Here is a 27,671-nt window from a genome sequence, read left to right on the forward strand (position 1 = left end):
CAAGCTTATAATACAGAAACCCCTGTCGGGAATTCCCTGGCAGTTCAGTGGTTAAAATTCTGTGTTTCCACTGCAGGGGGCACAGGTTCCATCTCTTGTTGGGGAACAAAGATCCCACCTGCCTCGGTGTGGCCAAAGAAAGAAAAAGCAGAAACCCCGCTCATTTCCACAGGTAGGAAGTCCAAGCCCCAGGGTTCCAGCAGTGGTGCTTGCAGTTCTAATCATGCACCCTCATGCGTTTCTCCCCAGGAAGCACTTAGGCTGGCTTGTCAAATGACCAGGTAAGCCCACAATCAAAGAGGCTTCATTTTTTCTCAATGTAAAATGAACTTTCAACTAAGGAGATCAATCCTTTTAAAGCAATGAAGCTCCTCCTCACGAGTCTCTTCCTGCAAAGCCCCTGCTGTACTGGTTGATTTGAGAACAGAGAACTCCATTACAGTACTTGAGATGTCAGACTAGATGCCTTCAGGGTGCCATTTAAACCCCAAATACAGTTACTCTTTTATTCTAACTCAGTGTTAACAACTCTAAATATTCATGACGTGTTATAGGGGTTTACAAACTTATCAGTAGTCAGAAGACAGAGAGCAGAGAGACAATGAGATTGTTACACCACAGTCATGGATGGAAGCATCAGGATGTGAGCCCCTTCCTTCAAACCCATCTGGTCCTACATACGAAGAGCCTTAAAAACTGTCGCATGTCTTGATCTGGTTAGTGATAACCCACGGGGGAACTTTCCTAAAGAAGTAATCCAAAAATGGAGGCAAACATTTGAAGGAAAAAACAATCACTCCAATTTCATTATTACAGAGAAAGAGAGAAAACAGCACACATGTGTGATATTTGGGAAACACTAGGGGAAAAGACAGTATGAATTATGTTACATTCCTCAATGGAACATACTTACACAATAGAGAACAACACAGAGGCAGGCTACAGAAGCTTATGTTCACAATATTAAGTGTGCCCACAAAAAGGCAGAGGCAGAAACTGAGAGGACACATATGATGGGGTGATTGAAGAGGGAAGAAAAGCTTAAGTGCCTCTGGGTTGTACGTGTATTCCCGTAATTTTAGACACAAGATACTGGTTATAACTAAATATAAATTGCATAACAAAAACTAAAATTTTCTTCTAGCTGAGTGAACAGTCAATTTTCTCCTTTTACAGTAGGTAGAGATTTGGAGATTTAGTACCTTTAATGTTGTTGTTCAGTCACTAAGTTGTGTCTGACTCTTGGAGACCCCATGAACTGTATGTAGCCCACCAGGCTCCTCTGTCTATGGGATTTCCCAGGCAAAATACTAGAGTGGGTTGCCATTTCCTTCTCCAGGGGATTTTCCCCAACCCAGGGATCGAACCTCCATCTCCTGCACAGGCAGGCAGATTCTTTCCTGCTGAGCCACCAGGGAAGCCCAATACTTTTAAAAGCCAGCATCTAAAACATTATTTAATGAAACAACTGACAAAGGATTAATTTCCAAAATATACAAGCAGCTCATGCAGTTCAATACCAGAAAAACAACCCAATCAAAAAGTAAGCAGACGACCTAGCACACATTTCTCCAAAGACATACAGATGGCTAATAAATGCATGAAAAGATGCTCAACATCGCTCACTATTAGGGAAACGCAAATCAAACTACAATGAGCTGTCACCTCAACTGGTCAGAATGGTCATCATCAAAAAATCTACAAACAATAAATGTTGGACAGGGTGTGGAGAAATGGCAACCTTTTTGCATTGTTGGTGGGAATGTAAATTGATGCAGCCACTATGGAGAATGATAGGGAAAGTCCTTGAAAAACTAGAAATAAACCTACCATTTGACCCAATAATCCCACCACTGGGCATAAACCCCGAGGAAACCATAACTGAAAAGGACGCGTGTACCCTAATGTTCACTGCGGCACTATTTCCAGTAGCTAGGACAGGGAGGCAACCTAGACGTCCATCGACAGATGAATGGACAAAGAAGCTGTGCATACACACAGTGGAATGCTACTCAGCCACAGAAAGCCATCTGAGTCAGTTTTAATGAGGTGGATTAAGATAGAGTCTATTATCCAGAATAAAGTAAGTCAGACAGAGAAAAACAAGAGAGTATATTAATGCATACATATGGAATCTAGAAAGACAGTACTGATGAACCTATCTGCTGGGCAGCAGTGGAGATGCAGACACAGAGAACAGACTTATGGACACAGTGGGGGAAAGACAGGGCCTGCACTAACAGAGCAACATGGGAACACACTAACGTATGCAAAATAGCCGGCCAGTGGGAATCTGCTACATGACGCAGGGGGCACAAACTTGGCGCTCTGTGAAAACCCAAAGGGGTGGGATGGGGTCGGAGGTGGGAGTGAAGTTCAGGAAGGAGGGGACCTGTACACCTATGGCTGATTCGTGTTGATGAATGGCAGAAACCAACAGAATACTGTAAAGCAATTATCCTCCAATTAAGAATAAATAAGAAAGATACAAAGGTAGAAATGAATAAATAAAACATTATTTCATGACATTAACATGGAGAAACAATTAGGACATTGCATGTTTAGATGCAATGTAGGAACCGTGCTCTATTATGGCAGGTTATGAATTGACTTAAGGTGCAATTCGAGAGTGACAGCGAGAGTTATGGCTGAATGATGGGACAGCCTCCCCCAACACACTTCAAGGACAGTGACGACACATTAAACTCTGTACCTCAAAGAGCACGTAGCCAAAGCCTCTGCCGACTCCAGTAACTTGATCCCGCACAATCCTCACAGCCACAACATTCCCACAGGCCAGAAAGTGCTTCTCAACTGCAGATTCTTCAACTTCTAAAAACAGGTTCAACCAAAGGGGAAGTGAGGACTTTGAATCGCCTCAGGAAGTTAGAGATGTTTAATCACACATCAAGGTAAGCACAGCCTTGAAGTAATTAGTCAAGTTACACTCCACACTTTTGAAAGTTAGTCTTAAAGCAAAACGCTGAGTGACCACTCGGGTGTTATTTGCATTACTTCAGTGACAAACAGATAGTTTTTTATTTAAACAAACTTACTGTATGGGAGATTTCCCACAAATACGGATCTCTTGTCCCTCTGAAACACAAAATAAAAAAATCACTCATGAAAGAGAAAATGGAAGTCACTTTGAAGTCTACTCTTTCCCTCACTGCACATGTCTGACGGGGCTCCATCTCCTGATTCCCCTGCCTATCAGGCCCCTGTTGGATTTGGCTTCTGCCATCTTTCCCGCAGGAGTGTGAGCCCCAGAGTGAGGAGTGGCTTCTGTTTACAGCTGGCACTGACAACATGGCAGTGCTCAAGAAAGGCCTGCTCCTTTGGAGGTGGGCACACTTTTTCTATAAAGGGCCAGAAAGCAAGTATTTGTGGGCCAGGCAGTCTCTGCTGTTCCCCTTGCCTCTGCTGTTAAAGCAAAATAACGTGAAACTAATGGGCTTCCCCGGTAGATCAGTGGTAAAGAATCCACCTGCCAATGCAAGAGACTTGGGTTTGATTCCTGGGTCAGAAAGATCCCCTGGAGGAGGAAATGGCAACCTACTTGTGTTCTTTCCTGAAGAGTCCCATGACAGAGGAGCTGGCGGGCTACAGTCCATGTGGTTGCAAAGAGTCAGACACGACTGAGCACGTAATGGGTATCATTTACGTGCTATTTTAATGTAGCAATAAAACTTTATTCACAAAAACAGGGAGCAAACATTGGGCCCTCAGGCCAGTTCGCTATTTGGTGCCAGGCCCACCATCAAAGCCAGGACAGTCAGCCAGGCCTTGGTCATTTCTCACCTAGCTAACCTCACACCGATAGTAACACATTCTGCCTCTGCAGTGAATTCTTACCAACTCATGCTTCATTCATTTCAAGAGACCCCAAGGAAAAGCTTCTGAACAAAACCCAGACTTCTCAACATGGCAGGCAAGGGTCATCATGACTGCCCTCCACCTATTTCTCCAACAGCAATTCTGACTGTGGCCTCTCCTCAGACTCTACCCGCTAATAACTGTACCAAGCTCTTGGAACCCCCACAAAGGATTAGGTTTTGGTCCCACCATTCACAGTGTTCAAAATTTTTTTGTCCATATAACACTGATAGGACACCTGTTCTCCAGGAAACCCTCCTTTGTCCTTTCTTGCTGGCAGCCTCCCACACTGCGTGGCCCATTCCTGAGCTGACGTCTATGACAGAATTTATCATACCAGTGCCGTGCTCAGCACATCTGCTCACCTTTACCTTTACACTGCAAACTTCCAGACAGCTGAGCCTGTGTCTCAGCACCAAACGCCTGACACAGAGCAGGGACGAAACACTGCTAATGAGTAATGTGACTCGAGACCTTAGTGCTGGCTCCAGTGCTCTTTAATATACCTTTCAGCCACTCTCTCCAGGATTATTGGATCTGATGCAGGAGTGGGAACCACTTTTTAAAAAATTAACATTTTAATTGGAGGCTAATTACTTTCCAATACTGTAGCGGCTTTGCCATATACTGGCATGGGTCAGCCACGGGTACACATGTGTCCCCCATCCTGAACCCCCTCCCACCTCCCTCCCCATCCCATCCCTCTGGGTCCTCCCAGTGCACCAGCCCCGAGCACCCTGTCTCATGCATTGAACCTGGACTGGCGATCCATTTCACATATGGTAATATACAAGTTTCAATGCCATTGTCTCAAATCATCCCACCCTTGCCTTCTGCCACTGAGACCAGAAGTCTAGGGAACCACTTTCTTGAAGCTAATGCTGACTTGAACTTCCCTGGTAGTCCAATGGTTAAGACTCTATTTCAATGTAGCGAGTGCAGGTTCAATCCTTGGTTTGGGGAACTAAGATCCTACATGCCACATGGCACAACCAAAAAGAAAATAAAAATCAAAAGCTAGAGCCTTCCCAGGTGGTTTAGTGGTAAAGAATCCACCTGGCAATGCAGGAGATGTGGGTTTAATCCCTAGCTTGAGAAGATCCCTTGGAGGAGAAGTGGCAACCCACTCCAGGATTCTTGCCTGGGAAATTTCATGGACAGAGGAGCCTGGCGGGCGACAGCCCCTGGGGTTGCCAAGAGTTGGCCACGACTGCAATGACTGAGCACAGCAAGAATGAGCAACGCGGACTTAAGCCCTTGCCCGCCCCCGGCGCCCATGCTGAGACCACAGAGGGCAGAGGCGCCTTCCTCTCATTCCTCGTGCTCCTGGCTAACCCAACTCCTCTCCCAGCACATGCTCAGAAGAAAACGTTCTTCTCTACACTACTGCAGCGAAATTCTTCAGACAGTGCAAGAACTACTTACGGAGGAGGTCTCAGTTGCAAGATCCACTCTAACACGAAATCCTTCTGCAAACTGGGCCCCATTTCTGTTATAAATATGAAGGGAAAATGGCTGTTAAAAACAGGCACTGAGCTACTGGGGTATTTAATCTGAAGTGAACCCAAAGAATAAAAGAGAGCTGGACTCACACGTAGAATAATTCTGTGCAAACATCAAAGAGACAAAATTACCTTTCCAGTGCTTTTGTAGCAGCATTCTCGTCCTTAAACACAACGTAAGCATTAATATTTTTCTGATCGGGATGAATTTTACGCCTACATTAAAAAAAAAAAAAGAGTAAAATTTGCTAATCCCAAAGTCACTAAAATAAATACAGCTTCTTTTACACTCTCAATCAACACCTATGACAAGAATTTCTGGGAGGATTTTCATAAATTCTTTTCATAAACATTTAGTAATAACCCAAGAAATAACACACAACTTGTACAGATAATGGTGAAACGAGTGACCTACGCCCTCTTCCCAGTCATAACTGTGAGAAAGCAGGAGGCCACCCCAGGTGACCCCACCGCATGACAAACTGTCAACTTCGCTGCAGCTCTGTATCTAATACACACATAGACAGGAAAAACAACGTGCTTTTTTCCTTTTACTGTAAAATAAAAACTATACAAACCTGTAAACGTGTACAGCTAAGAAAATTATTAATAGGGTAATACCCAAATAGCAACCCACTCCACTATTCTTGCCTGGAGAATCCCATGGACAGAGGCGGCTGGCAGGCTACAGCCCATGGGGGTTGCAGAGAGTTGGACACAACTGAAGCAATGTAGCACTTAGCACCCTTGTAGCCTCTCTGTGGCCCCAACAACTACAGCACTTCCTCTCCTCCTTCAAAGGCAACCACCACTCCCACCTTTATAGGAACTACTTCCCTGCATGTCTATGTGGTTTTATCACCCAAGTGTCTACCACGAGACATACTTTGGTCTTGTTCAGTTCTCCACTTGAAAAGTCTTTAGAATCCTGTTTAATCTGATTCACCATTTATCTATCTTATAGTTTGACCTAAAGAATTTCCCTGGAAAAAACTGACCAGCCAACAGCAGTCATGAGGCACTTCTGATTTGAAGATGCATTTTGGCAGAGGAACCAGAGATCAAACTGCCAACATCCTCTGGATCATCCAAAAAGCAAGAGAGTTCCAGAAAAACATCTATTTCTGCTTTATTGACTATGCCAAAGCCTTTGACTGTGTGGATCACAATAAACTGTGGAAAATTCTGAAAGAGATGGGAATACCAGAGCACCTGACCTGTCTCTTGAGAAACCTATATGCAGGTCAGGAAGCAGCAGTTAGAACTGGACATGGAACAACAGACTGGTTCCAAATAGGAAAAGGAGTACGTCAGGGCTGTATATTGTCACCCTGCTTATTTAACTTCGATGCAGAGTACATCATGAGAAACGCTGGGCTGGAAGAAGCACAAGCTGGAATCAAGATTGCCGGGAGAAATATCAATAACCTCAGATATGCAGATGACACCACCCTTATGGCAGAAAGTGGAGAGGAACTAAAAAGCCTCTTGATCAAAGCGAAAGAGGAGAGTGAAAAGTTGGCTTAAAGCTCAACATTCAGAAAACGAAGATCATGGCATCTGGTCCCATCACTTCATGGGGAAACAGTGGAAACAGTGTCAGACTTTATTTTTGGGGGGCTCCAAAATCACTGCAGATTGTGATTGTAGCGATGAAATTAAAAGACGCTTACTCCTTAGAAGGAAAGTTATGACCAAACTAGACAGTATATTCAAAAGCAGAGACATTACTTTGTCAACAAAGGTCCGTCTAGTCAAGGCTATGGCTTTTCCAGGAATCATGTATGTATGTGAGAGTTGGACTGTGAAGAAGCTGAGTGCTGAAGAATTGATGGTTTTGAACTGTGGTGTTGGAGAAGATGCTTGAGAGTCCCTTGGACCGCAAGGAGATCCAACCAGTCCATTCTGAAGGAGATCAGCCCTGGGATTTCTTTGGAAGGAATGCTGCTAAACCTGAAACTCCCGTACTTTGGCCACCTCATGCGAAGAGCTGACTCATTGGAAAAGACTCTGATGCTGGGAGGGATTGTGGGCAGGAGGAGACGGGGACGACAGAGCATGAGACGGCTGGATGGCATCACTGACTCGATGGACGTGAGTCTGAGTGAACTCCGGGAGTTGGTGATGGACAGGGAGGCCTGGCGTGCTGCGATTCATGGGGTTGCAAAGAGTTGGACACGACTGAGCGACTGAACTGAACTGAACTTTGAGCTTAAAAATGTTAGGTATAGGAAATGTATACCTTAGAACTGATGAAATGTGATACTTGTGATTTATAATAGAATATTTAGATGCAAAACTTTCTTCTTCTCTTCACACAGTATGTCTGATTAAACATGTCTGAAATTTCTCATTTTTCATGGCACGTTTTAAATTATTCTGCAATTGTTTCTTACGTTGAAGCTTGAAGACAAACATCTGACAAATTTATAAGTGATCATCGGCATTAGAAACAATAAACCATGATGGTTCACCCAAACATAAACATTTGTGAGGTTAAGAAATTATCTCATTTTTCACCAAAATGGAAGAGAATTTACAAGTACTCCCTTTCTCTAATTATAAACTTACTTTATTGCCGCCAACTTTTTGGACAAAGTTCCCTCTGCTGGAATCTTTAAGAGAAAAAAAAAGCATTACAGGAAAGTCATCATTTGACATTATTTCAAAATAATTATATTTTAATTAATCGAATTATAAATACCTAACTCCAATATGGAATAAAAATGAAGGAAATACTGAATCAGAAACAACGGTCCTAGTGTTGTATGAATGGGACCTTGGGGCTGAGGACAAACATTTCCAGTGACAGCGCCATATCCAGATTTCACAGGCAGCAACTCTCAAACGAGGCAGAAATAACGGATGACTCGAAGGGGTTGCTGGTCATATGAGGAGACAATGTTGTGGAAGACACATGTGAAGAGTGTTAAGGAAAATCGTTTTATAAAATGAGCATGGAAAAAGGGGACACTTCTAAGTTGGCATTTTATTGAATATGCTATGATTTTAAATATGTCTAACTTAATTGAAAAGGAGTATGTCAAGGCTGTATATTGTCACCCTGCTTATTTAACTTATATGCAGAGTACATCATGAGAAACGCTGGGCTGGAAGAAGCACAAGCTGGAATCAAGATTGCCGGGAGAAATACCAATAACCTCAGATATGCAGAAGACACCACCCTTATGGCAGAAAGTGAAGAGGAACTCAAAAGCCTCTTGATGAAAGTGAAAGAGGAGAGTGAAAAAGTTGGCTTAAAGCTCAACATTCAGAAAACGAAGATCATGGCATCTGGTCCCATCACATCATGGGAAATAGATGGGCAAACAGTGGAAACAGTGTCAGACTTTATTTTTGGGGGCTCCAAAATCATTGCAGATGGTGATTGCAGCCATGAAATTAAAAGACGCTTACTCCTTGGAAGAAAAGTTATGACCAACCTAGATAGCATATTCAAAAGCAGAGACATTACTTTGCCAACAAAGGTCCGTCTAGTCAAGGCTATGGTTTTTCTAGTAGTCATGTATGGATGTGAGAGTTGGACTGTGAAGGAAGCTGAGCGCTAAAGAATTGATGCTTTTGAACTGTGGTGTTGGAGAAGACTCTTGAGAGTCCCTTGGACTGCAAGGAAATCCAACCAGTCCATTCTAAAGGAGATCAGTCCTGGGATTTCTCTGGAAGGAATGATGCTGAAGCTAAAACTCCAGTACTTTGGCCACCTCATGCGAAGAGTTGACTCATTGGAAAAGACTCTGATGCTGGGAGGGATTGGGGGCAGGAGGAGAAGGGGACGACAGAGGATGAGATGGCTGGATGGCATCACTGACTTGATAGATGTGAGTTTGAGCGAACTTCGGGAGCTGGTGATGGACAGGGAGGCCTGGCGTGCTGCGGTTCATGGGGTCGCAAAGAGTCGGACACGACTGAGCGACTGAACTGAAATGAACTTAACTGATAAGTAATATAAGAAGACATGACACTTCACTCATATCTCTATGAGTTTATATATGTCAATTGGTAAAAACAAAACAGAACCCTTCAGTATCTGTCTTCGGAGAAATAATGGAATCTCCCTTTTTTCAGGAACATGCTATTTTCAGTCATATTTGGTACCTAAGAGTGACGGGAACAGGGAGGGAAAGCTTATGGAGAAGGTGGAAATTCAAATCAACAATGGTGACTAACAGCAATGTGCCAAATACCACCAGGCACTGTGAACAGGAAGGTAAAAAGATACAAATTGCCAAGGCCACAGTCCAGGGGTGTCTATGAACACCAGTCTCATTCAGGCAGTCACTATAAATCTCTGGAAACCTTGCCTGTTAGTCATTCGATAGTTTACATAGTGAAAGTAAGAAATCTGAACTACTCCTTAGTCTGTCTTGCTCAAACTAACAAACGGTAAAGTTCTCAGAATATAGACAGAAATACAGTCCAAGACATGAGAAATGCCCACATGGACAATCCGCATGTGAGTGCCAGGCATCCAAACACATCTACTAGGCTTGCTAGGAGCCCTCAAGGACCTGTGCCCTGCTATTAAAGATAAGAATGAATAGATATAGCATAAGACAATAAACTACAAAAAGGATTCAGAGGGGAAAAAAATACCACTTGGTGTTATAAAGTATCAAAAAGCCTTGAATAAGTGACATCTTAAGTGCCTTCTGAAAAATACATATTATCTTGATGAGCAAAATGAGAATTTAAGGATTCCCAGACTATACATACAGTGAAATACTACTCAGCCATAAAAAAGGAAATCTTGCCACTTGTGACAACATGGATATATGCCGAGGGTATGCTGAGGGAGACAAAGACAAACACCCTGTGATGTCACTTATGCATGCAGTCTAAACACCAAAACAGGGAATTCCCTGGTAGCCCAGTGGTTAGCACTGTGCTCTCACTGCTGAGGGCCCAGGTTTGATCCCTGGTCAGGAAACTAAAATCCTACAAGCCTCACAATATGCCCCCCAAAAAAATAAATAAATAAATAAAACTCAAGAGATACAGAGAACAGATTGGTGGTGCCCTAGAGAGCAGGGGGCAGAGAGTGGGCAACATGAGTGAAGGGGCTCAAGGGCACAGTGACAGATGGTGACCAGGCCCATGGTGGTGACCGCTCTGTAGTGTGAACAGACGCTGGACTGTTACACGGAACGCCTGAAATCAGTGTAATGTTACACACCAATTTTACCCAAGTTAACAAAACAGAACTGAGCAAAAGGATGCGGGTGGGAAGGTCCAAGTATATGATCTGCTACAAGCGCAGCGCCCAGGCTGCAGGACAGTCACGTGTGGAAGAGCACAGGGCCCCAGGGCCACCCTGCGCAGACCGTCAGGATGTCGGGACGAACAAACAGCTAGAAAAATGACAAGATTTGGGGCACCTCCGTACATATTTGATGTGAACCAGGTGCAGGTACTGGTGACCCAGCAGGCAGCCGGGCTCACAGTCTGTTGGCACAGAGGAGCAGCATCACCATGTCCCAGCCACCTCCTAAGGACCACCGTGAGTGCTGGCTGCCGCGGGAAGGGCGGCGGCATCACAACGTCCCAGCTGCCCCCTGAGGACCACAGTGAGTGCAGGCTGCCACAGGGGGGGTGGCAGCATCACAACATCCCAGCTGCCTCCTAAGGACTACAGTGAGGTGCCGGCTGCTGGAGGGTGGACGGCAGGGTCACCCCACGTACCAGTAATTCAGGGATAGGGAAGAATCAGGGCTGGCTCCTCAAGGAGAACACCAAGCCAAGTGCGTGTATGTGTCTTTGTGCGCGTGTAATGTTCACGGGAGGGGAGGTGGAGGAGAGGGATTTCATGTTGGGAGTTCCAGGAAGAAGTGCTTTAGGAAGAGTAAGTAGACAGAGGTGTGTTGGCTACACGTGAGGCAGACTGAAAGCAGGAATCGTAGCAGGCCTCCGCAACTATTTTGGCAAGAAGTGAAAACTTAGGTGGGCTAATGCAAAAGGAAAGGAATGAATCAACTTCAGAAGAAACCACAGCTGAAAACCAGGCAGGGACGACAAGCCAACAGGCTGGATGAGCCAAAGAAGAGGCCACGGCTGGCAGTGTGAGCGGTACTAAAGAACAGGTAATCAGCAGATGGCATGGGACGGGGTCGGGGATCGATGCAGGTGAGGTGAGCACAGAGGGGCTGGCAGGACAGCCCTGCGGACGTGTCAGGCAAGGGTCTGATATGAGGAAGCAGGACTCAGAAGGGCGGACAGAAGATGCACGTGATGAACGGAAGAATCTAACACCATGAGAGTAATTATGGAGACTGTGCCAAAACCTTGAGAAGGGCCTACTTTTAGAGAAGTGGGCAGTCTTGCCCGCTGGGGACGTTTGGCAATTGGTTGTTACAACTCGGGTGGGAAGGATGCTACCGGCACCTAGTCGGCAGAGGCCAGGGATGCTGCATTACAAAGGTCAGTGTCCAACCACACACAATTATCCAGCATCAAATGTCAATGGTGTCAAGGTTGAGAAACCCCATTTTAGAGACTCACGTTGAGAAAGAGCAGTCTGAAACAAGGAATAAACATTTCTTATATTCTAATACATATTAATTATATTTTTAAAAAATCTATGAATGCTGCTTCTTCATGGTCCAAGGAACATGGCTGTAACTGGTCTACAGAGCACTCAATTGGTGAAATCTGATTCCATTCTCTTCCATAAAGTTTTAACATTAAACTGATTACACATACTTTATCTTTCTATGTCAGAGCATAAGCACTGCTCTGCAGAGTCAGGCAAACCCCCCATATGAACAGCTGTGATTTCAGAAATACTACTCAGTAGGTTGAACATCTCCACCTGTTCAACTGACCCACAAACAAAAGTCACAGATCCACTCTCCAAAATATACTTAAGAACGATATCGTTTTACTATGTGAACTCATTAAATTACCCAACAAAGTCCAAGGGTCAGTAATAGACAGCAGGTGTGACTCTGCATTGGCGCTAGATTTGAGCATGTTGATTCTAAAGGTTAAAGTCAAGGGCTCCTTCATCTCACTAAAACCAACACATGAAAAAGTCTGACTTACACGCAATACATTTTCAGATGATGTACTTTCAAGGAAGGAAAACATACCAGAGAACGAAATCGTACAGATTCTATCTGTCCATACTCTTTAAAAAATGACTTCAGCTTCTAAAAAAAAGAAAAAAAAGATACATATATTTTAGTCCATTTTAAGAACATCAAGTAAGTACCACAAAACAGAATTAAGTAAAATGGTTGGATAATCTTTTCCTGCCACGTTTCAAGAATATTTCAGGAAAAGTAAGTAACTATTCAGTTAGAAGACAAGTTTTTACTGAAACTTATGTAAAAAAAAACAACACATTCACGTTACTATCCCTGAAATACACATTCCTGCCTTTCAATCTTTCAGAATCTTTTACTGCATGTAAACTAGTACTATATGTGTCATAGATTCTGTCATCTTTCCACACTGGCTTATTTAAACCAGAAATGGATTTTAAGGATGCTTATGTCACTATGGGAAATTTCCCAATTGCCTGGAACTGAGACCATCAGATTCAAGAAAAATCTTTGGGTGAATTGTATACATTATGCTTATGACTGGCTCAGGATGTGACGAACGTGTGTATCTGACAGCTCACACAATAATGTCTATAAGCAACTTTAATTCAAAAATAACTTAGTAAACATGTAAAGCTCCACAAACACTCCCCTCCCTTGAGCCCTTATAATCTAACATGAAGATAAGTAACCAAACTGAAACTACGCTACTACGGAAAATGGATTATGTTCTACAAAATAAGCACCCATCAAAAGCTAGGAGACAAAAGGCCAAAGGGCCAAGGGAAAAACCAGAAAGTAAGCTTCTTGTACTGTTTTAAGAAAGTGGAACTGAAACTGTTCCTCGAAAGATAAGCAGGATTTTGACCCAAGGGATTGCCATCAGGGTGACTATCACATGAACACACAGAAAGAAAAGGGCATGTCTTGGTTGATGGAACTCCACATAATGGAGGAAACTCAGGAAGGATGGATTCATTCACATGACGAATGTTTATCAAGCCTCTACTACACATCAGGCACTGTTTCAATGCTAGTGACAGAGACATGAAGAAGAAAAACACACACCCTTGCAAACACTGTGCTTCTGTTCTCGTGGCATGTAACAGAAGAGAAAGCTGGAGGAAAAAAACAGAGAGAAGACCCCTGCGACAGTTCAGACAAGATTTGCAAAAGCCCGAATTAGAGCAGAGAATGGAAAAGGAGCAGGTGGATGCTGGAATGAATCTATCAAATGATTTAGATAGTCATTTATAATGAAAGTATGTATTAATGACTTATTAATTGTGTATTTATTCAATAAAGTGATATGGCCTTCCCGGGCGGCTCAAACAGTAAAGAACCTGCCTGTAATGTGGAAGACTTGGGTTCCGTCCCTGGGTTGAGAAGATTCCCTGGAGGAGGAAATGGCAACCCTCTCCAGTATTCTTGCCTAGAAAATTCCACAGACAGAGGAACCTGGTGGACTGCAGTCCATGGGTTTGCAAAGTCAGACATGATTGAGCAACTAACACACAAACACAAAAACAAAATTATGAATAAATAATTTCTCTGCATGTTTATAACATACAGACTATACACTCACCTTCTTCTTACAGGTGACAGGCAAATTCCCAACAAACACAGTTCTCTCATTCTTTAATCTCTCTGCTTCTTGGTTGATTTGAATTTTCTTTCTTTGATTTACAACCGTCTCTTCTACATCATCAAGTAATTCTTTATCTGCAACTGTAACACCAGGTTGAGAATTTTTCCTTTTCTGCCCTTGTTTCTGCTGAATTTCTTCTAAATCAGCACTTGCTAACGCATCTTCTCTTTTTAAGCCAAAAAAAAAAAAAAAAAAAAAAAGAGGGCATGGAAGTCAGGTCTAGCATTTGACAAAGCACAGATTAGGAATGCTTCCCACCTCCTGGCTTTCCTATAAACTTACCATTCATAAATACATCTACATTTAAATAGCATTATCAAAATGTGACTCGTATCTTTAGGAAACTCAAGAGTTAGCAAAAGTTAAGGTCAATTTCTGAAAATAGTTTAAAACTGCCACCTAATTAAGCAACGAAAGTTCACTCAAACAAAAGCTGGTTCACTTGAAGTTCTTGGGGATTTAGCTTACCTGCTGCTGCTGCTGCTGCGTTGCTTCAGTCGTGTCTGACTCTGTGCGACCCTACAGACGGCAGCCCACCAGGCTCCCTTGTCCCTGGGATTCTCCAGGCAAGAACACTGGAGTGGGTTGCCATTTCCTTCTCCAATGCATGAAAGTGAAAAGTGAAATTGAAGTCGCTCAGTCATGTCCGACTCTTAGCGACCCCATGGACTGCAGCCTACCAGGCTCCTCTGTCCATGGGATTTTCCAGGCAAGAGTACTGGAGTGGGGTGCCATCGCCTTCTCCGAGTTTACCTTCTATCAGTGCCTAATTATATTCTCTGCTCTAGAATTCTAGAGTTACTGCAGCACTCCCAGGGGCTCTGTTAAGGTTAACAGACCAGCAAAGTACTTAACTTTGTAAAACCAATCTAACAGGAGAGACCAGATTTCCTACTGCAATATTTAAAGGACTGCTTATCAAAATTATTGGCTTAGCCAAAAAAGTCATTTGGGTCTTTCCATAAGATGTTATAGAAAAACCTGAATGAACTTTTTGGACAACCCAATAAATTCTGCCAGTATTGTAAAGTATTGGTGCACTTGGATAAGCACACCAGTCCAGAAAGAGAACTGGACCAGGAACTTAGGAGTGAGGGGCAAGAACGAGTAGTAGGCATCATCAAACTCATTCATTCATTTGCTCAATATTTACTACTCAGTTCTAGCCTCTGAGGATACAAAGATAAGCAGACCATTAACAGTCTAGTCTCTGAGGAGACAGGCAAGGTTCACCATAAAATAGTAACATGCATAATACCTGGTGTAGAAACATAAAAGAAACAAGAGACATAAGGCAGTATACAGCACGTGGTCAGTATCAGTGAATGATGACCATTATCATCCCTCCACTAGACCACAAGCTCCACTAAGGAGAGGGTATATGCCTAGTTTTTCCATTTACTATGGCATTTAAGGTACCTAGCAGGAGTGAGATGAAATGAGACGCAATAGTAAGACAGAAACCAGATCAAGAAGGACCACGCCTGTTATGCAGAAGTGCTTAGACTTTATCCCACAGAAGACGAGGAGCTCCTGAAGACCCTGAAGGTGCCTGAAAGAGGTCATTTGGGCAGCAGCTGCTGTTCAGTCACCCAGTCGTGTTGACTCTTTGGGACCCCATGGACTGCAGCATGCCAGGAGGTTTCCCTGTCCTTTACTGTCTCCTGGAGTTTGCTTAAATTCACGTGCATTGAGTCAGTGATGCCATCCAAACAGCTCATTCTCTGTCGTGCCCTCCTCCTCCTGCCTTCAATCTTTCCCAGCATCAGAGTCTTTTCCAATGAATTGGTTCTTCACATCAGGTAGCCAAAGTATTGGAGCTTCAGGATCAATCCTTCCAATGAACACCCAGGACTGACTTCCTTTAGGATGGACTGTTTGGATCTCCTTGCAGTCCAAGGGACTCTCAAGAGTCTTTTCCAGGACCATAGTTTGATGGCATCAATTCTTCAGCACACAGCCTTCTTTATGGTCCAACCCTCACATCTGCACATGACTACTAGAAACACCATAGCTTTGACTAAAGCAGAGCAAAGTGATGTCTGATTTTTAATACTCTATCTACATTTATCACAACTTTTCTTCCGAGGAGCAGTCGTCTTTTAATTTCATGGCTACAGTCACATCTGCAGTGTTTGAAGCCCAAGAAAAAAAAGTCTGTCACTGGTTCCACTTATCCCCCTTCTATTTGCCATGAAGTGATGGGACCAGATGCCATGATCTTAGTTTTTTGAATACTAAGGTTTAAGTGAGCTTTTTCACTCTCCTCTTTCACCCTCATCAAGAGGCTCTTTAGTTCCTCTTCACTTTCTGCCATTTGAGTGGTATCTGCATATCTGAGGTTGCATATTTCTGCATATTTCTCCCGACAGTCTTGCTTCCAGCTTGTGATTCATTCAGCCTGGCATTTCACATTATGGGCAGCAGAGCAGAAGATAACTCTAGAACAGAGTTATGAATGCGGAAAGGCTGGGTAAGGGAGACCAGTAAGGAGACAGTTACAACTGTGGGCATCTCAGAAGACCACAAACCCGCCACAGCAAAAGAGGTGATGGAAAGGGAAAGCGTATCATAGAGAGAATTAAAAGACAGCATCATTAGGACTTGGCAATGTATGAGAAATGTGGGGAAAAGAAAGAGTCTAAGATGACTCCCAAGTCACAGGCTCAGGCAACGGGAAGGCTGATGGCACCACTCATGCAGAGGAACAGGTATGATGAGGATAATGAGGTCAGTTTGAAGCATCCTGAATTTGATGTGTGTATGAATAAGCCAATGGGCAGCAGAACATCGCATGAGAGGACACTGCCAAAGAACTGATGCTTTGGAACTGTGGTGCTGGAGAAGACTCTTGAGAGTCCCTTGGACTGCAAGGATCCAACCAGTCCATCCTAAAGGAAATCAACTCTGAATATTCATTGGAAGGACTGATGCTGAGGCTGAAGCTCCAACATATTGGCCATCTGATGCAAAGAGCCGACTCACTGGAAAAGACCCTGGTGCTTGGAAAGATTGAGGGCAGAAAGAGATGACAGAGAACGAGATGATGGATGGCATCACCAACTCAATGGACATGAGTTTGAGTAAACTCTAGAAGATGGTGAAAGACAGGGAAGCTGGCGTGCTGCAGTCCGTGAGGTTGCAAAGAGTCAGACATGACTGAGCAACTGAACAACAAGAACAATGAACAGGCTGACAAACAGATCAAGCAATAAAGATCAGGGGATTACCCTGATGGTCCAGTGGGCTTCCCTCGTGGCTCAGGCAGTAAAAAATCTGCCGTCAATGTGGGAGACCTGGGTTCGATCCCTGGGTTGGGAAGATCCCCTGGAGAAGGAAATGGCAACCCACTCCAGTATTCTCGCCTGGAAAATCCCATGGACAGAGAAGCCTGGAGGGTTACAGTCCAGGCAGTCGCAAGAAGTCGGACACGTCTGAGCAACTAACACTTTTACTTTCACCAGTGGCTAAGACTCTGCGCTCCCAAGGCAGGGGACCCGTTTTCCATCCCTGGTCAGGGAATTATATCCCACGTGCTGCAACTAAAAGATCCCTCATGTCACAACTAAGACCTGGCGCAGGCAAATAAATCTATGTTTTAGAAAGAGAGAGCGAGATCAGAATGCTAGAGCCACAAAGACTGGGAGACTGCCCAGATTGATGGGTATAAAAAGGAATCATGACATGACCAAGGACAGAACCCCAAGCGAAATGGACATTTAAGGAACATTCAGAAGGAAAGGTGCCTGAGATAACAGTGAGAAGGAACAGAGAGAACTGGAAACTCAGAAGAGGCTGACATCAAAGAATGCAATAGCTTCGAGAAGAACAGCAACCACGTGACATGTAAAAGAGAGGGCTGCAGTTAGAGGCAATGCTCCCTATTAAATGCGGCACCTAGGTCAGAATGGCTTCCCTGAGCACTGTTTCAGAAGTATGGTCAGATCAAATAAAAAATTAACAACCAGAGTGCCAGTGTGTGGGAGAGAAGATAGATCAAGAAAAGGAAGAGCGAGCTAGTGGGGATTTCTAAAAGCTCAATGATGAAAGAAAGATTTGGGGGTCACATATGCCTGTGGACAGTTGGATTTCTTTAAGATGAGAATCTTTAAGAGAATCTTGAGTGGACAGATCAAAGATACAGGAAAAAGCAGAAATGGATATAGGTTATCTGATGGCATAACCTCTGAGAAGACAGAAGAGGTACGTGATATATATAAACAGTACAGGTGACTGCAGTAATCTTGGACAGGGAGTAAGACACCCTTCTCTGAAAGGGGAAGAAACTAAAAACATGCATAGCTGCAATCAGGAGGAGGATGTAATTCACAACTGTTAATAATTCATGACTCTCAGAACAAGTAACAAGACCACCTGGGAACAGAGAGATAAAGAGCGTGAAGAAAGTGGTCTAGAGACGGAGAAAAGTTAACTAGAAACGTATAGTGTTTAAAAAAAAACTGTTTTTTTTTTTTAAAAATTGAGCTAATGGAGGAATCTGATCTCTGAATAAGTTTAAAAAAACCAAACTCATCTTTTATATACACGAAGTAACATTTATAGATGAAATCTAAGTCTTAGGTTTGCTTCCAAACAATGAGGAAGATATTAACAGGATAAAGATGAAACAAGCTTTGCCAAGTATTAATTACTGCTGATGCTGGGTACTCTTTTCAATTTTTGAATATGTATGGGACTTAACATAATAAAAAAAATTTAAAGAGAACTATGAAGGAAAAAAACTAAAATGAATATTACCAGTGTAAGAATCTCAATTTTGTTACCATCTGATTTCTTTACCATCAACTTAAAAGAATTTTACCAACCTGTTTGCCAACTTCTTCTCTGCATCAGAAAGTTTCTTCTTCACTTTCATTTTTTTGGCAGGTTCTTGCAAAAGTGGCGTTTGGATTTGGGGTGAACTTTCTTCCTCCTCATCTCGTTTCCTTTTTTTGATGGCTTCCTTTTAAAAGTTTAAAGTTATGTTTGAGACCTCATCACTTACTGGTCTTTCTAAAGTAGCATCTTTTCTCTCTCACTGGTACATCCAGTAATGAAAGGTTACTGAAAATTGATCCTATCTGCCCCAGTTTACAAAGCATCCCCTGCAAGGTAGGTTTGTTCTACTCCATTCGGAGTAGAACGCAGTGACTTACTTTAGGTACAGGCACGTACACGGGTTGAAGCTGAGGGTTCACAGAACGAAAGAGCGAAGCCAGCCGACCGGTACTGCCTCTGGAGGGTTGCTTGCCGCGGAATAAACTATTGGCGACTTGTCCAACCTCATAGTCTTCTTCCAGATTCCCACAAGCGCCATAATCCGGGTTCTCTCTAGACACGGACGCCAGAGACTCAACGACATGATTCCATGCCCCACTCCTCGCGCCCCGAGCTCCCGAACGCCTTCCCGCCCAGGCAGAAAAGCCACGAGCCACTCACCCCTCCTGCGCACTCTTTTTTTTCTCCCGTTTGTTCTTCCCTTCCAGGGCCATTCTTCACCTAAAAGCCTCCCAGCCTGCAGCAGCAGCACGTGAACCCGCACTTCCGGGTCTCGGCTGCTTGGCTCTTGGAGCCACGCCCCTTCCGCCCCAGGAGTCTCTGTGGACGCGCTAGGGGCGGAGACAGCGGGCGAAGGGGCGGGGACAGCGGGCGAAGGGCGGAGATAGCGGATGAGGGCGGACACAGCGAGCCCGCCGGTCGAAGCGAGACTTTCGAAACGGATCGCACTTAACTCTGGCTGAGACCGAGTTTTCTTCCGAGAGTAGTTCAGGTCTGAAGTAGGAACAAGAATCAGCCAGGCTGTGAGTGGGCTATCAATCCAATCAGAGGTAAAACACGTACGAGAATCTCTGCGTTGTCGAAGACAGAGGTTTGTCAGGAAATGAGTATTAACAAATGATGAATCGGTGTGAAGGATACATGGGGCTCCTTAGTGCTGCTCTTGCAACTTTTCTGAAATCTGACATTATTTCAAAGTAAAATTGAGAAGAAATTGTGGAAGACCACAGCTCTAACCTGGGCTTCCCTTGTGGCTCAGATGGTAAAGAATTTGCCTGCAACTCGGGAGACCTCGGTTCGATCCCTGGGTTGAGAAGATCCCCTGGAGGAGCACCATGGCCGGAGGGAGCCTGGCGGGCTACAGTACATGGGGTCTCGAGTCGGACAGGACTGAGCGACTAAGCAGAGCACACGCAAGCTCTAACCTGATCTGCGCTATTACACCAGAAAAAGAACCTTCGCTCTCAAAGCCTGAAGAATCCCCATGGTCAGAGGAAACTGGCTGGTTTCCTCTGACCCAATTCCTTGGGGTCGCAGTTCAGTTCAGTTGCTCGGTCGTGTCCGACTCTTTGGAGTCGCAGAGTCGGACACAACTGCGCGACTAAGCACACTGTATTGGCTCTCAAAGCTAATGCGATTTTCTCAACCTACTCAGCGTGCGTGATAAGTCGCTTCAGTCGTGTCCGACTCTGCCATCCCATGGACTGTAACCCGCCAGGCTTCTCTGTCCATGGACTCTCCAGGCAAGAATACTGGAGTGAGTTGCCATGCCCTCCTCCAAGGGATCTTCCCTACCCAGGGGTCGAACACACGTCTTTAAGTCAGCTGCATTGGCAAGTGAGTTCTTTTACCACTAGCGCCACCTAGGAAGCCCCCACCTCCAAGGTCCAAGCCTCCAAAGCCTGCTTTTTTCCCACCACCTCATTATTTCATAACCTGTCATTCCTTATTTTTGTTATGCCTTCCTCCACTATTATCCTCCCCTTTACCCCTCATTGTCACCAGCAAAATTGTACCCATCCTTCAAGCCCAACTCACTTGGTAAAATTCCCTACTATTTACAATAGAGATGAAATAGTGTCTCTAGATACAAATTGGTGTCTAGATACAAATTGGTATCTGTATTCTGTATCCCCACTCACCATACCTAGTGAATATGTGGTAAACGGACTTTGAAGTAATAAAAGATAAATATTAGATTATCATTAGGTAAGTCATTGACTCAGTAGTTTGGGTGGTGAAAGCAAGCGACCTTGAATCTTTGGGGACAGACTTGCTATTTTTGGAGAGCTGCTTAACAAGTCACTGGGAATGTATGTGACCTTTTTTATAGTCCACATCAGATAACATGATGGAAAACCATTATTTATTTGCTTGGCCCTGATTTTGCCTTGAGTCCCTCAGTTTGACTTCCCGTAATTGTGACCTTGTGGTATCTCACAGAGAAAAACTGTGCGTATCTGCAACTCAAGCATCTCCATCTATTCTATACCATCCAATGAAGATATTCTGTTCAATTTTCTTTCAGAATGTCTTCCAGATTCCTTCCTCACTCTAACATTCCAAGAATCACTTCCTAGCTGGAGCATGGTAACCTCATTGAATCTGGCTTTCCTGACACTTCCTCTTCACATTAGCCTACTGCATTCCACTTCCAGATGAATCTGTTAAATGCTAAATTAAGATTTGCATCTCCTCTGTTACCACCCCACCGATCATCGCGTTTCTTGTATGCTCATACACTGCCCTCGTTAAAGCTCTTATGCACGTTTTCCTCAACCAGATAATTTAGTGCTTAATTTTGTGATCATATATATATATATATATATATAGAGAGAGAGAGAGAGAGAGAGAGAGAGAGGCTTCCCAAGTGGCCAATGGTAAAGAATCCACCTGCCAAGCTGGAGACACAGGTTTAATCCCTGTGTTGGGAAGATTCCCTGGACAAAGAAATGGCAAACTGATCCAGTATCCTTGCCTGGGAAATCCCATGGCGGGCTACAGTCCATGGGGTCTCAGGGTCGGACATGACTTAGGGACTAAACAACAAATATGTATTACTTCCACAATTAAACCATGAAACTATTCCTCTGGGAGATTTACCTCTTCTACATATAAAACCCATCATATGATGTTAGACAAAATTCCCTAAATAGTAGCTTAAGTTTAGACGAAAGGTGGAGAAATGGCCTTTTGAATTTCAACAAAGAATGAAAGGCAGCCCACACTTCAGGAAGAAAATGGTTAAGTATGAAAGAGACATTGGTTGGAGACAGTTAAAAAATGATCCACACTGCTATTAAGAACTGTTTTTTAACCATTTAGAGATCACCAATGCCTTTGACTAGTTTCTTAAACTTATAAGCGCTCTTCTCATAAAAGAGTACAAATACATTTTGTAAAAAACGTTAGGGGTTTCATGAAATCTACTCCACTATCTCTAATCTCCCCAGGTTATTAAAATTAACAAGCTCTCACCCTCAGGTTATTTCAGTAGGAAAAAAAGGTTTTGGAGAACACTGAAAAACGTACCATCTTAATTTTATCTGAGATTGTAAACTAGTTTGGTAAAATGTAGTTTAGGTGATCAGGGGAAAAAAAGTCAAATTCCAGAAATGCCATGAAATTCTCGAACTCTCTGGAGAAGCTGGGAAGAAATAGGCAAGCAAGAGGGCAGAAAAACCCAACGGTATAAAACCTGAACTCCAAAGCTGATCGATCATCTTTGTCCTTTAGAGCACTCTTTCTGTAACACACCAAGTAGATGACATTGGGAGTTCCTTGAAAAACAGGGTTTCATGATCAGGTAAAACTAAAAACAGTAGGTTAAGGAAAAAACTTTCCTAAAGTTTAAAATATGGTAATATTATAGCTCTAAGAGGCTTCCCAGGTGGCACAATAGTGAAGGATCTACCTGCTAATGCAGGAGACCCAAGAGACCTGGGTTCCATCCTTGGGCTAGGAAGATCGCCTGGAGGAGGAAATGGCAACACACTTCAGTCTTCTTGCCTGGAGAATCCCACGGACAGAGGAGCCCGGAGGGCTACAGTCCATGGGGTCTAAAACAGGTGGATATGACTGAGTGATTAAGCACACACACACTGAAGCTCTAAGGGAATGTGCTATATATAAGCATTTCCAAAATATATTTGATAATAAATTCCCAGAGTATTTCCAAGGAAATACCAGGAATACCAGGGACTGGTATTCCGGAATCTCATTTTTGAGAAGCATTGTTCTATAGATTTAAAAACTCATCCCTTAAATGTTAAACTAACTTCTGTGAAAAGGGTCATCACAAAAGTGAGTCAAAAATAAACATTTGGGCTTTGGGGCCTTAAAAAAAGTTTTTGTTTTAAAGAAAGGATTTTCTCTTAGTGGAAAGGTCATTAAATGGGGTGAAAAACCCTAATTACTGATTTTAAAGGTTTGGAGCAATACAGTGGTTCTCAACCTAGATGCATATTAAAGTCACTGTCCACCACCTTAAAAAAATAAGAGAAAATCAATAACCAGGTATCATCCCAGACCAATTAAATATGACTTTTTGAGAATGGACCCTGGGTATTGACTATTGTTTTAACAATCCCCAGATGACTCCAAGGTGTACTAATGGGGTAGAGTACACTAAAAGCTTAAGGGAGTCACAAAGGTCTAATAACATTAAAAGACAAGAAAAAAAAAAAAGCTGCTAGTAATGGCTTCAAGTGTTAAAAGAAAAAGCCTTTTTGATTTTTCTTTAGACAAACCTCCAAGTCATAAGTATTCATGCTCAGACTCAAGCTAAACAGTGTATGCAAAGATATAAGAATGCCTAATAACTCCTGTATATAAATCTTGTTAATGGACTTTCAATTCCTACAGGCAGAATATTCCCTTTTTAAAAAAATTAATCCTTTCTGATCATATATGCTGAAAAAGTATATTTCAGTCAGTCATCATACAGAAATGAACTAAAATTACTTAATCTTTTAGAAACAAAATCAAGGATTCACAAACTATGGCATTTTATTTCAGAGCCTTTGCTTACATTTGTACAATATATTACATAATTCTTCATTGTTTGCAGATCCTAATATATACTTTATAGCTTTTATTCTATAAGCTTTTCTTCAAGGTTTTGCTGTCAACAAATCTTTACAGTCCTGTACAAATTTGAATAACTTGAAACCATTTTCAACAAAATTAGTTACTGTAAGCACACACTACAAGACTGAAAATGCTTTTCTTAGAAAAGTTGAATGTAAAGGATTCTGACACGTTAGCATCTACAACGAAACGCTTTGAAATTCTCACATGTTGTATCGCCAGAAAGCAAATAAAACATGCCAGCTCCATCCAAAAAAAGTACACCGAAGTACAATTAAAACAGTAAAACAGTCTGTACAGTAAAGTACTGTGTATTAACAGTGCCAGGTATTAAATAGCTTGAATGAACACATCCGCAATATACAAATGTCTTACAAAGGTGTAGAATTAAATACAAGTGCCAAACAGAACAGAGATTGGAATCATACAACATAAAGTCAACACAGGTGAAAACAATTTTGCGTTCATTTTGGATTTTATACAAGGCATTTAATTTTTATAGGCCTACCACCCCAATTAGCTATTTATACTTAAAATAACCACCATCCTTTTGAGACGGTTCATAGCAACAGCCTTGAACCATACTAATAAAGTTTACTTGCTCCTGAAGTCCTCTTGTTGTAGCTCATAATAAAATAAGCAATACAAATGAATTATCTGTATTTAAGGAAAAAGAAACATTTACAAGAAAACACAAAAATATAACTGTTATAATTCATTATGAATAAATATACACTTTGAACTGGCTAAGTACAATCTTTATACATTGTTTAAGATTTAATACAGTTTATTAGCCATTTTCTTTTTTCACACAATGTATTATATCAAAATTAAAAAAAAATACTGATTTATAGAAAAATGGCAAAGTACAGTAGTTCCATTCCAATTTGAAGGGGCATGAAAAGCCACTGCAAGACCTTTTAGCCTAATTCAAACCTGTAAACATGTTCAGTCTTTTTTAAAGAGAATCTTTAATATTTGGTTATCAGGATTGATGTCTAACATCCTGTTAACTGCAGGTTTTGAATTTATTACATGTGCTTGACTTATACAATTAAAGCCACCCTAAGATGACTTGCTTTAAAAAACAATTAGCTTGTACAAATGAAAATAGGTTCATATTTTTTCATAAATAAATGGAAAAATATCAAATGTTCCAGCTTTAACAAAATACAAGGGAATACATATACAGTAAGTTTTCTTAACATGTTCTGGCCACCCAACAACTACGCTTACTGTATTGTCTCTACAGGCAGTGAAAAGCCTCCATTTGCCACAGTGGAAGGCCTTCAAGTTACCAGACACACAATTCCCAGACAAGTTGGAAACAATTATTGCTTGAGGAAAAGCAGTCCATTGTACTTTTTCTTCATAAAAAAAAGTGCACTTAAGTGCCAAGTCAGCTTGTCAAGAAACAATTTTAAATATAAAATAGTGCTTGTCTGATTTGTTTGTGCCGCTGTGCAGTATAAAAAGGCGCGGCCCGGAGCCGGAAGTGCAGAGTGCCTGGCCAGCCCGCCGTCACCTGCACTCCACCGACACTCCGTTCTGCGGCGCGCCAGGCAGGGGCGGTTCAGCCAGCGCCAGCATGACCGCAGCCGTTATGGAGCTGGATGAAGGCGAGGATGACGACGAGGAGGTGGCAGCACCTGCGCGGAAGGGAAGCCGAGAGCTTAGTAACTGCACAAAGAAGCAACACGCTAGTCCTCTAAACTGAGATTCTGCCGCAGTCTCCAGAATCATTTCGCCTACTACGAGAGCAGTCGAGTTTTAGGATACCATAATGTGCACAGAGGAGAATCTAGCGCACCTCAGGTAAGGGGACACTGCCCAACTACCGGAAGCAAGCACCAAGGAGAGACCAGGGAGCTCTCCTGCACTGTTCAAAGGAAAGTAAACTGTGGGCTCCGTCCACGGAGACATGGAAATAAGATAAAGGCAGACTTGCAGTAATAATGAAACAAATGTCAAGAAGACCTTGGAATTCAATAGGAAAATCTGTAACCTATCCCCAGATCTTTCCCCCCTTCCAATTCCTGTATCCTTCTGCTTCTGGAGTTCCTTATGAAATGAAATGGTGATGAGCATCGAAGGCTAATTGCTTTTTAAAGTTGGGGAAAATAACTACTACTACATATCACATCATAACTGCCTTTTGCTCCACTTGGTTTACAAAGCAAATGACACATTATTATTTTCCTCAAAGAAATTCTCTGTGTTATAAATCAGCGTTTGAAACTTATTTTTTATGGAATATATGCACAAGGTTAAAAAAAAATCATTCAGAGATGGGAAATAAGGGGGAAAAATGAATTTTCCTCTGATTCAAGACCCTCCTCATCTTCCATATTCCCCTCCCCACTGTTACCAACTGCGCCACCATCTTTAAAAAGCCACAAGAGGGACTGGTAAATTTGGCCCCAGGGCCAAATCTGGTCTGCCCATTTTTGTTAAGAAAATCTGATTGGAACACAACTATGCCTATTTGTTTAGATCTAGCTTATGGCAGATTTCATACCTATGATGATAGGGTCCAGTAGTTCTAAAGAGACTACAAGGTTCACAAAGCCAAAAATATTTATTATCTGTCTCTATAGAAAATGTCTGCAACCCTAGTTCTAGAGGAATTTTATCGCAGAATCTAGACACATGACATGCATATTTAAAATGAAAACACTAGTAACTTTGTTTTTAAAAATGCAAGTGGAAGCACAGTACAGAGTCTAACTGGGTTTTTACACTTAACAATGTGAGATGTTCCTTATCACTACATATACAGATTTACCTTTTTCTTTTCAAAGTTGAATAGTTTTCCATTATATTTATGAACAGCAACTACTTTAATTCCTAGCCTTTTGCTGTTACCAACAACAAATGAATACTTAAGAGCATTATAAATAAAAATTTAAGTATTTAAATATATTATTAGAGAATATAGTTTAAAGATTTCTATCTTCTACTATAAATACTACCATAACAAACTTCTTTGTGGCCACATATTCTTCCTTGGGACCCATTCTTAGAACTGGAGGCAGCTAGTTGTCCAAAGACACAGTCAAACCATTTCCCAAGGTAATCAGGCCTGCGGTCCATCTACTTCATTTTACTGTGCTTTGCTTTACTGTGCTTCAAAGATACTGTTTTTTACAAAAGGTTTTTGGCAATCTTGTATCCAGCAAACCTGTTGGCACCATTGTTTCCAACAGTATTGCTCACTTTCTGTATGTGTCGCATTTTGATAATTCTTACAATAATTCAAACTTTTTCACTGTTATTATATTTGTTATGGTGGTGGGAGCAGTGAGTTTTGATGTTACTATCACAACTGCTTTGGGATGTCATGAACCATGCTCATTATTATAAAAGACAGTGAACTTCTTGATTACTAAAATAATAAAGAATTTAGAATAAAACAAAAACTTAAGCTGATCGAACAGCAGCACGGTTTGAGAAAACTGACTTCAATTCTGAAAGAAGTTCTACTGTGGGTAATATGCCATCAAACAACACTGCAGAGAAATCATTCATGACAGGAAAAGCCAATTGGTAAAGCAAACTTCAGAGTACTACAATGTAGTCTTATGTTAAAAAACTGCCACAGACACGCCAACCTTCAGCAATCACCACCCATCAACACTGAGGCAAACCCTCCACCAGCAAAATGATCACAATGAAGGCTCAGATGATGGCTAGCATTTTTAGCAATTAAGTATTTTC

At 42.4% G+C, this 27,671-nt stretch overlaps 2 protein-coding genes and 1 long non-coding RNA gene across 9 annotated transcripts in view; 1 reads left to right on the plus strand and 2 right to left on the minus strand.

The window, feature by feature from the left end:
• Nucleotides 1-7,731, plus strand: part of LOC138429980 (uncharacterized) — a 13,591-nt gene extending 5,860 nt beyond the window's left edge. The window contains exon 3 of one of the 2 annotated variants that reach the window (XR_011252940.1): nucleotides 6,343-7,731. This is a non-coding gene — a long non-coding RNA (uncharacterized lncRNA). Of the gene's footprint in view, nucleotides 1-76; nucleotides 1,529-6,342 lie in introns of those variants that run through there. The other variant, XR_011252939.1, reaches the window with a different exon arrangement.
• RBM34 (RNA binding motif protein 34) overlaps nucleotides 1-20,751 on the minus strand; it is a 21,179-nt gene extending 428 nt beyond the window's left edge. The window contains exons 1-10 of one of the 2 annotated variants that reach the window (XM_069571569.1): nucleotides 19,527-20,751; nucleotides 19,244-19,418; nucleotides 18,914-19,050; nucleotides 14,025-14,253; nucleotides 12,485-12,544; nucleotides 7,950-7,993; nucleotides 5,511-5,594; nucleotides 5,302-5,365; nucleotides 3,057-3,096; nucleotides 2,714-2,832 (exon numbers count right to left, since the gene is read on the minus strand). In XM_069571569.1, coding sequence (XP_069427670.1) covers nucleotides 2,714-2,832; nucleotides 3,057-3,096; nucleotides 5,302-5,365; nucleotides 5,511-5,594; nucleotides 7,950-7,993; nucleotides 12,485-12,544; nucleotides 14,025-14,253; nucleotides 18,914-19,050; nucleotides 19,244-19,418; nucleotides 19,527-19,579 — 1,005 coding nt within the window. In that variant the 5' untranslated portion in view covers nucleotides 19,580-20,751. Of the gene's footprint in view, nucleotides 1-2,713; nucleotides 2,833-3,056; nucleotides 3,097-5,301; nucleotides 5,366-5,510; nucleotides 5,595-7,949; nucleotides 7,994-12,484; nucleotides 12,545-14,024; nucleotides 14,254-14,555; nucleotides 15,505-18,913; nucleotides 19,051-19,243; nucleotides 19,419-19,526 lie in introns of those variants that run through there. The other variant, XM_069571570.1, reaches the window with a different exon arrangement.
• A 3,104-nt stretch (nucleotides 20,752-23,855) lies between these two features.
• ARID4B (AT-rich interaction domain 4B) overlaps nucleotides 23,856-27,671 on the minus strand; it is a 140,085-nt gene continuing 136,269 nt past the window's right edge. For all 5 annotated transcript variants that reach the window (XM_069571575.1, XM_069571577.1, XM_069571573.1 and 2 more), the window contains one exon: nucleotides 23,856-25,603. In XM_069571575.1, the coding sequence (XP_069427676.1) occupies nucleotides 25,476-25,603 (128 nt within the window). In that variant the 3' untranslated portion in view covers nucleotides 23,856-25,475. The remainder of the gene's footprint in view (nucleotides 25,604-27,671) is intronic.

The sequence above is a fragment of the Ovis canadensis genome, chromosome 25 (genome assembly GCF_042477335.2).
Source record: "Ovis canadensis isolate MfBH-ARS-UI-01 breed Bighorn chromosome 25, ARS-UI_OviCan_v2, whole genome shotgun sequence".
Lineage (NCBI taxonomy): Eukaryota > Metazoa > Chordata > Mammalia > Artiodactyla > Bovidae > Ovis > Ovis canadensis.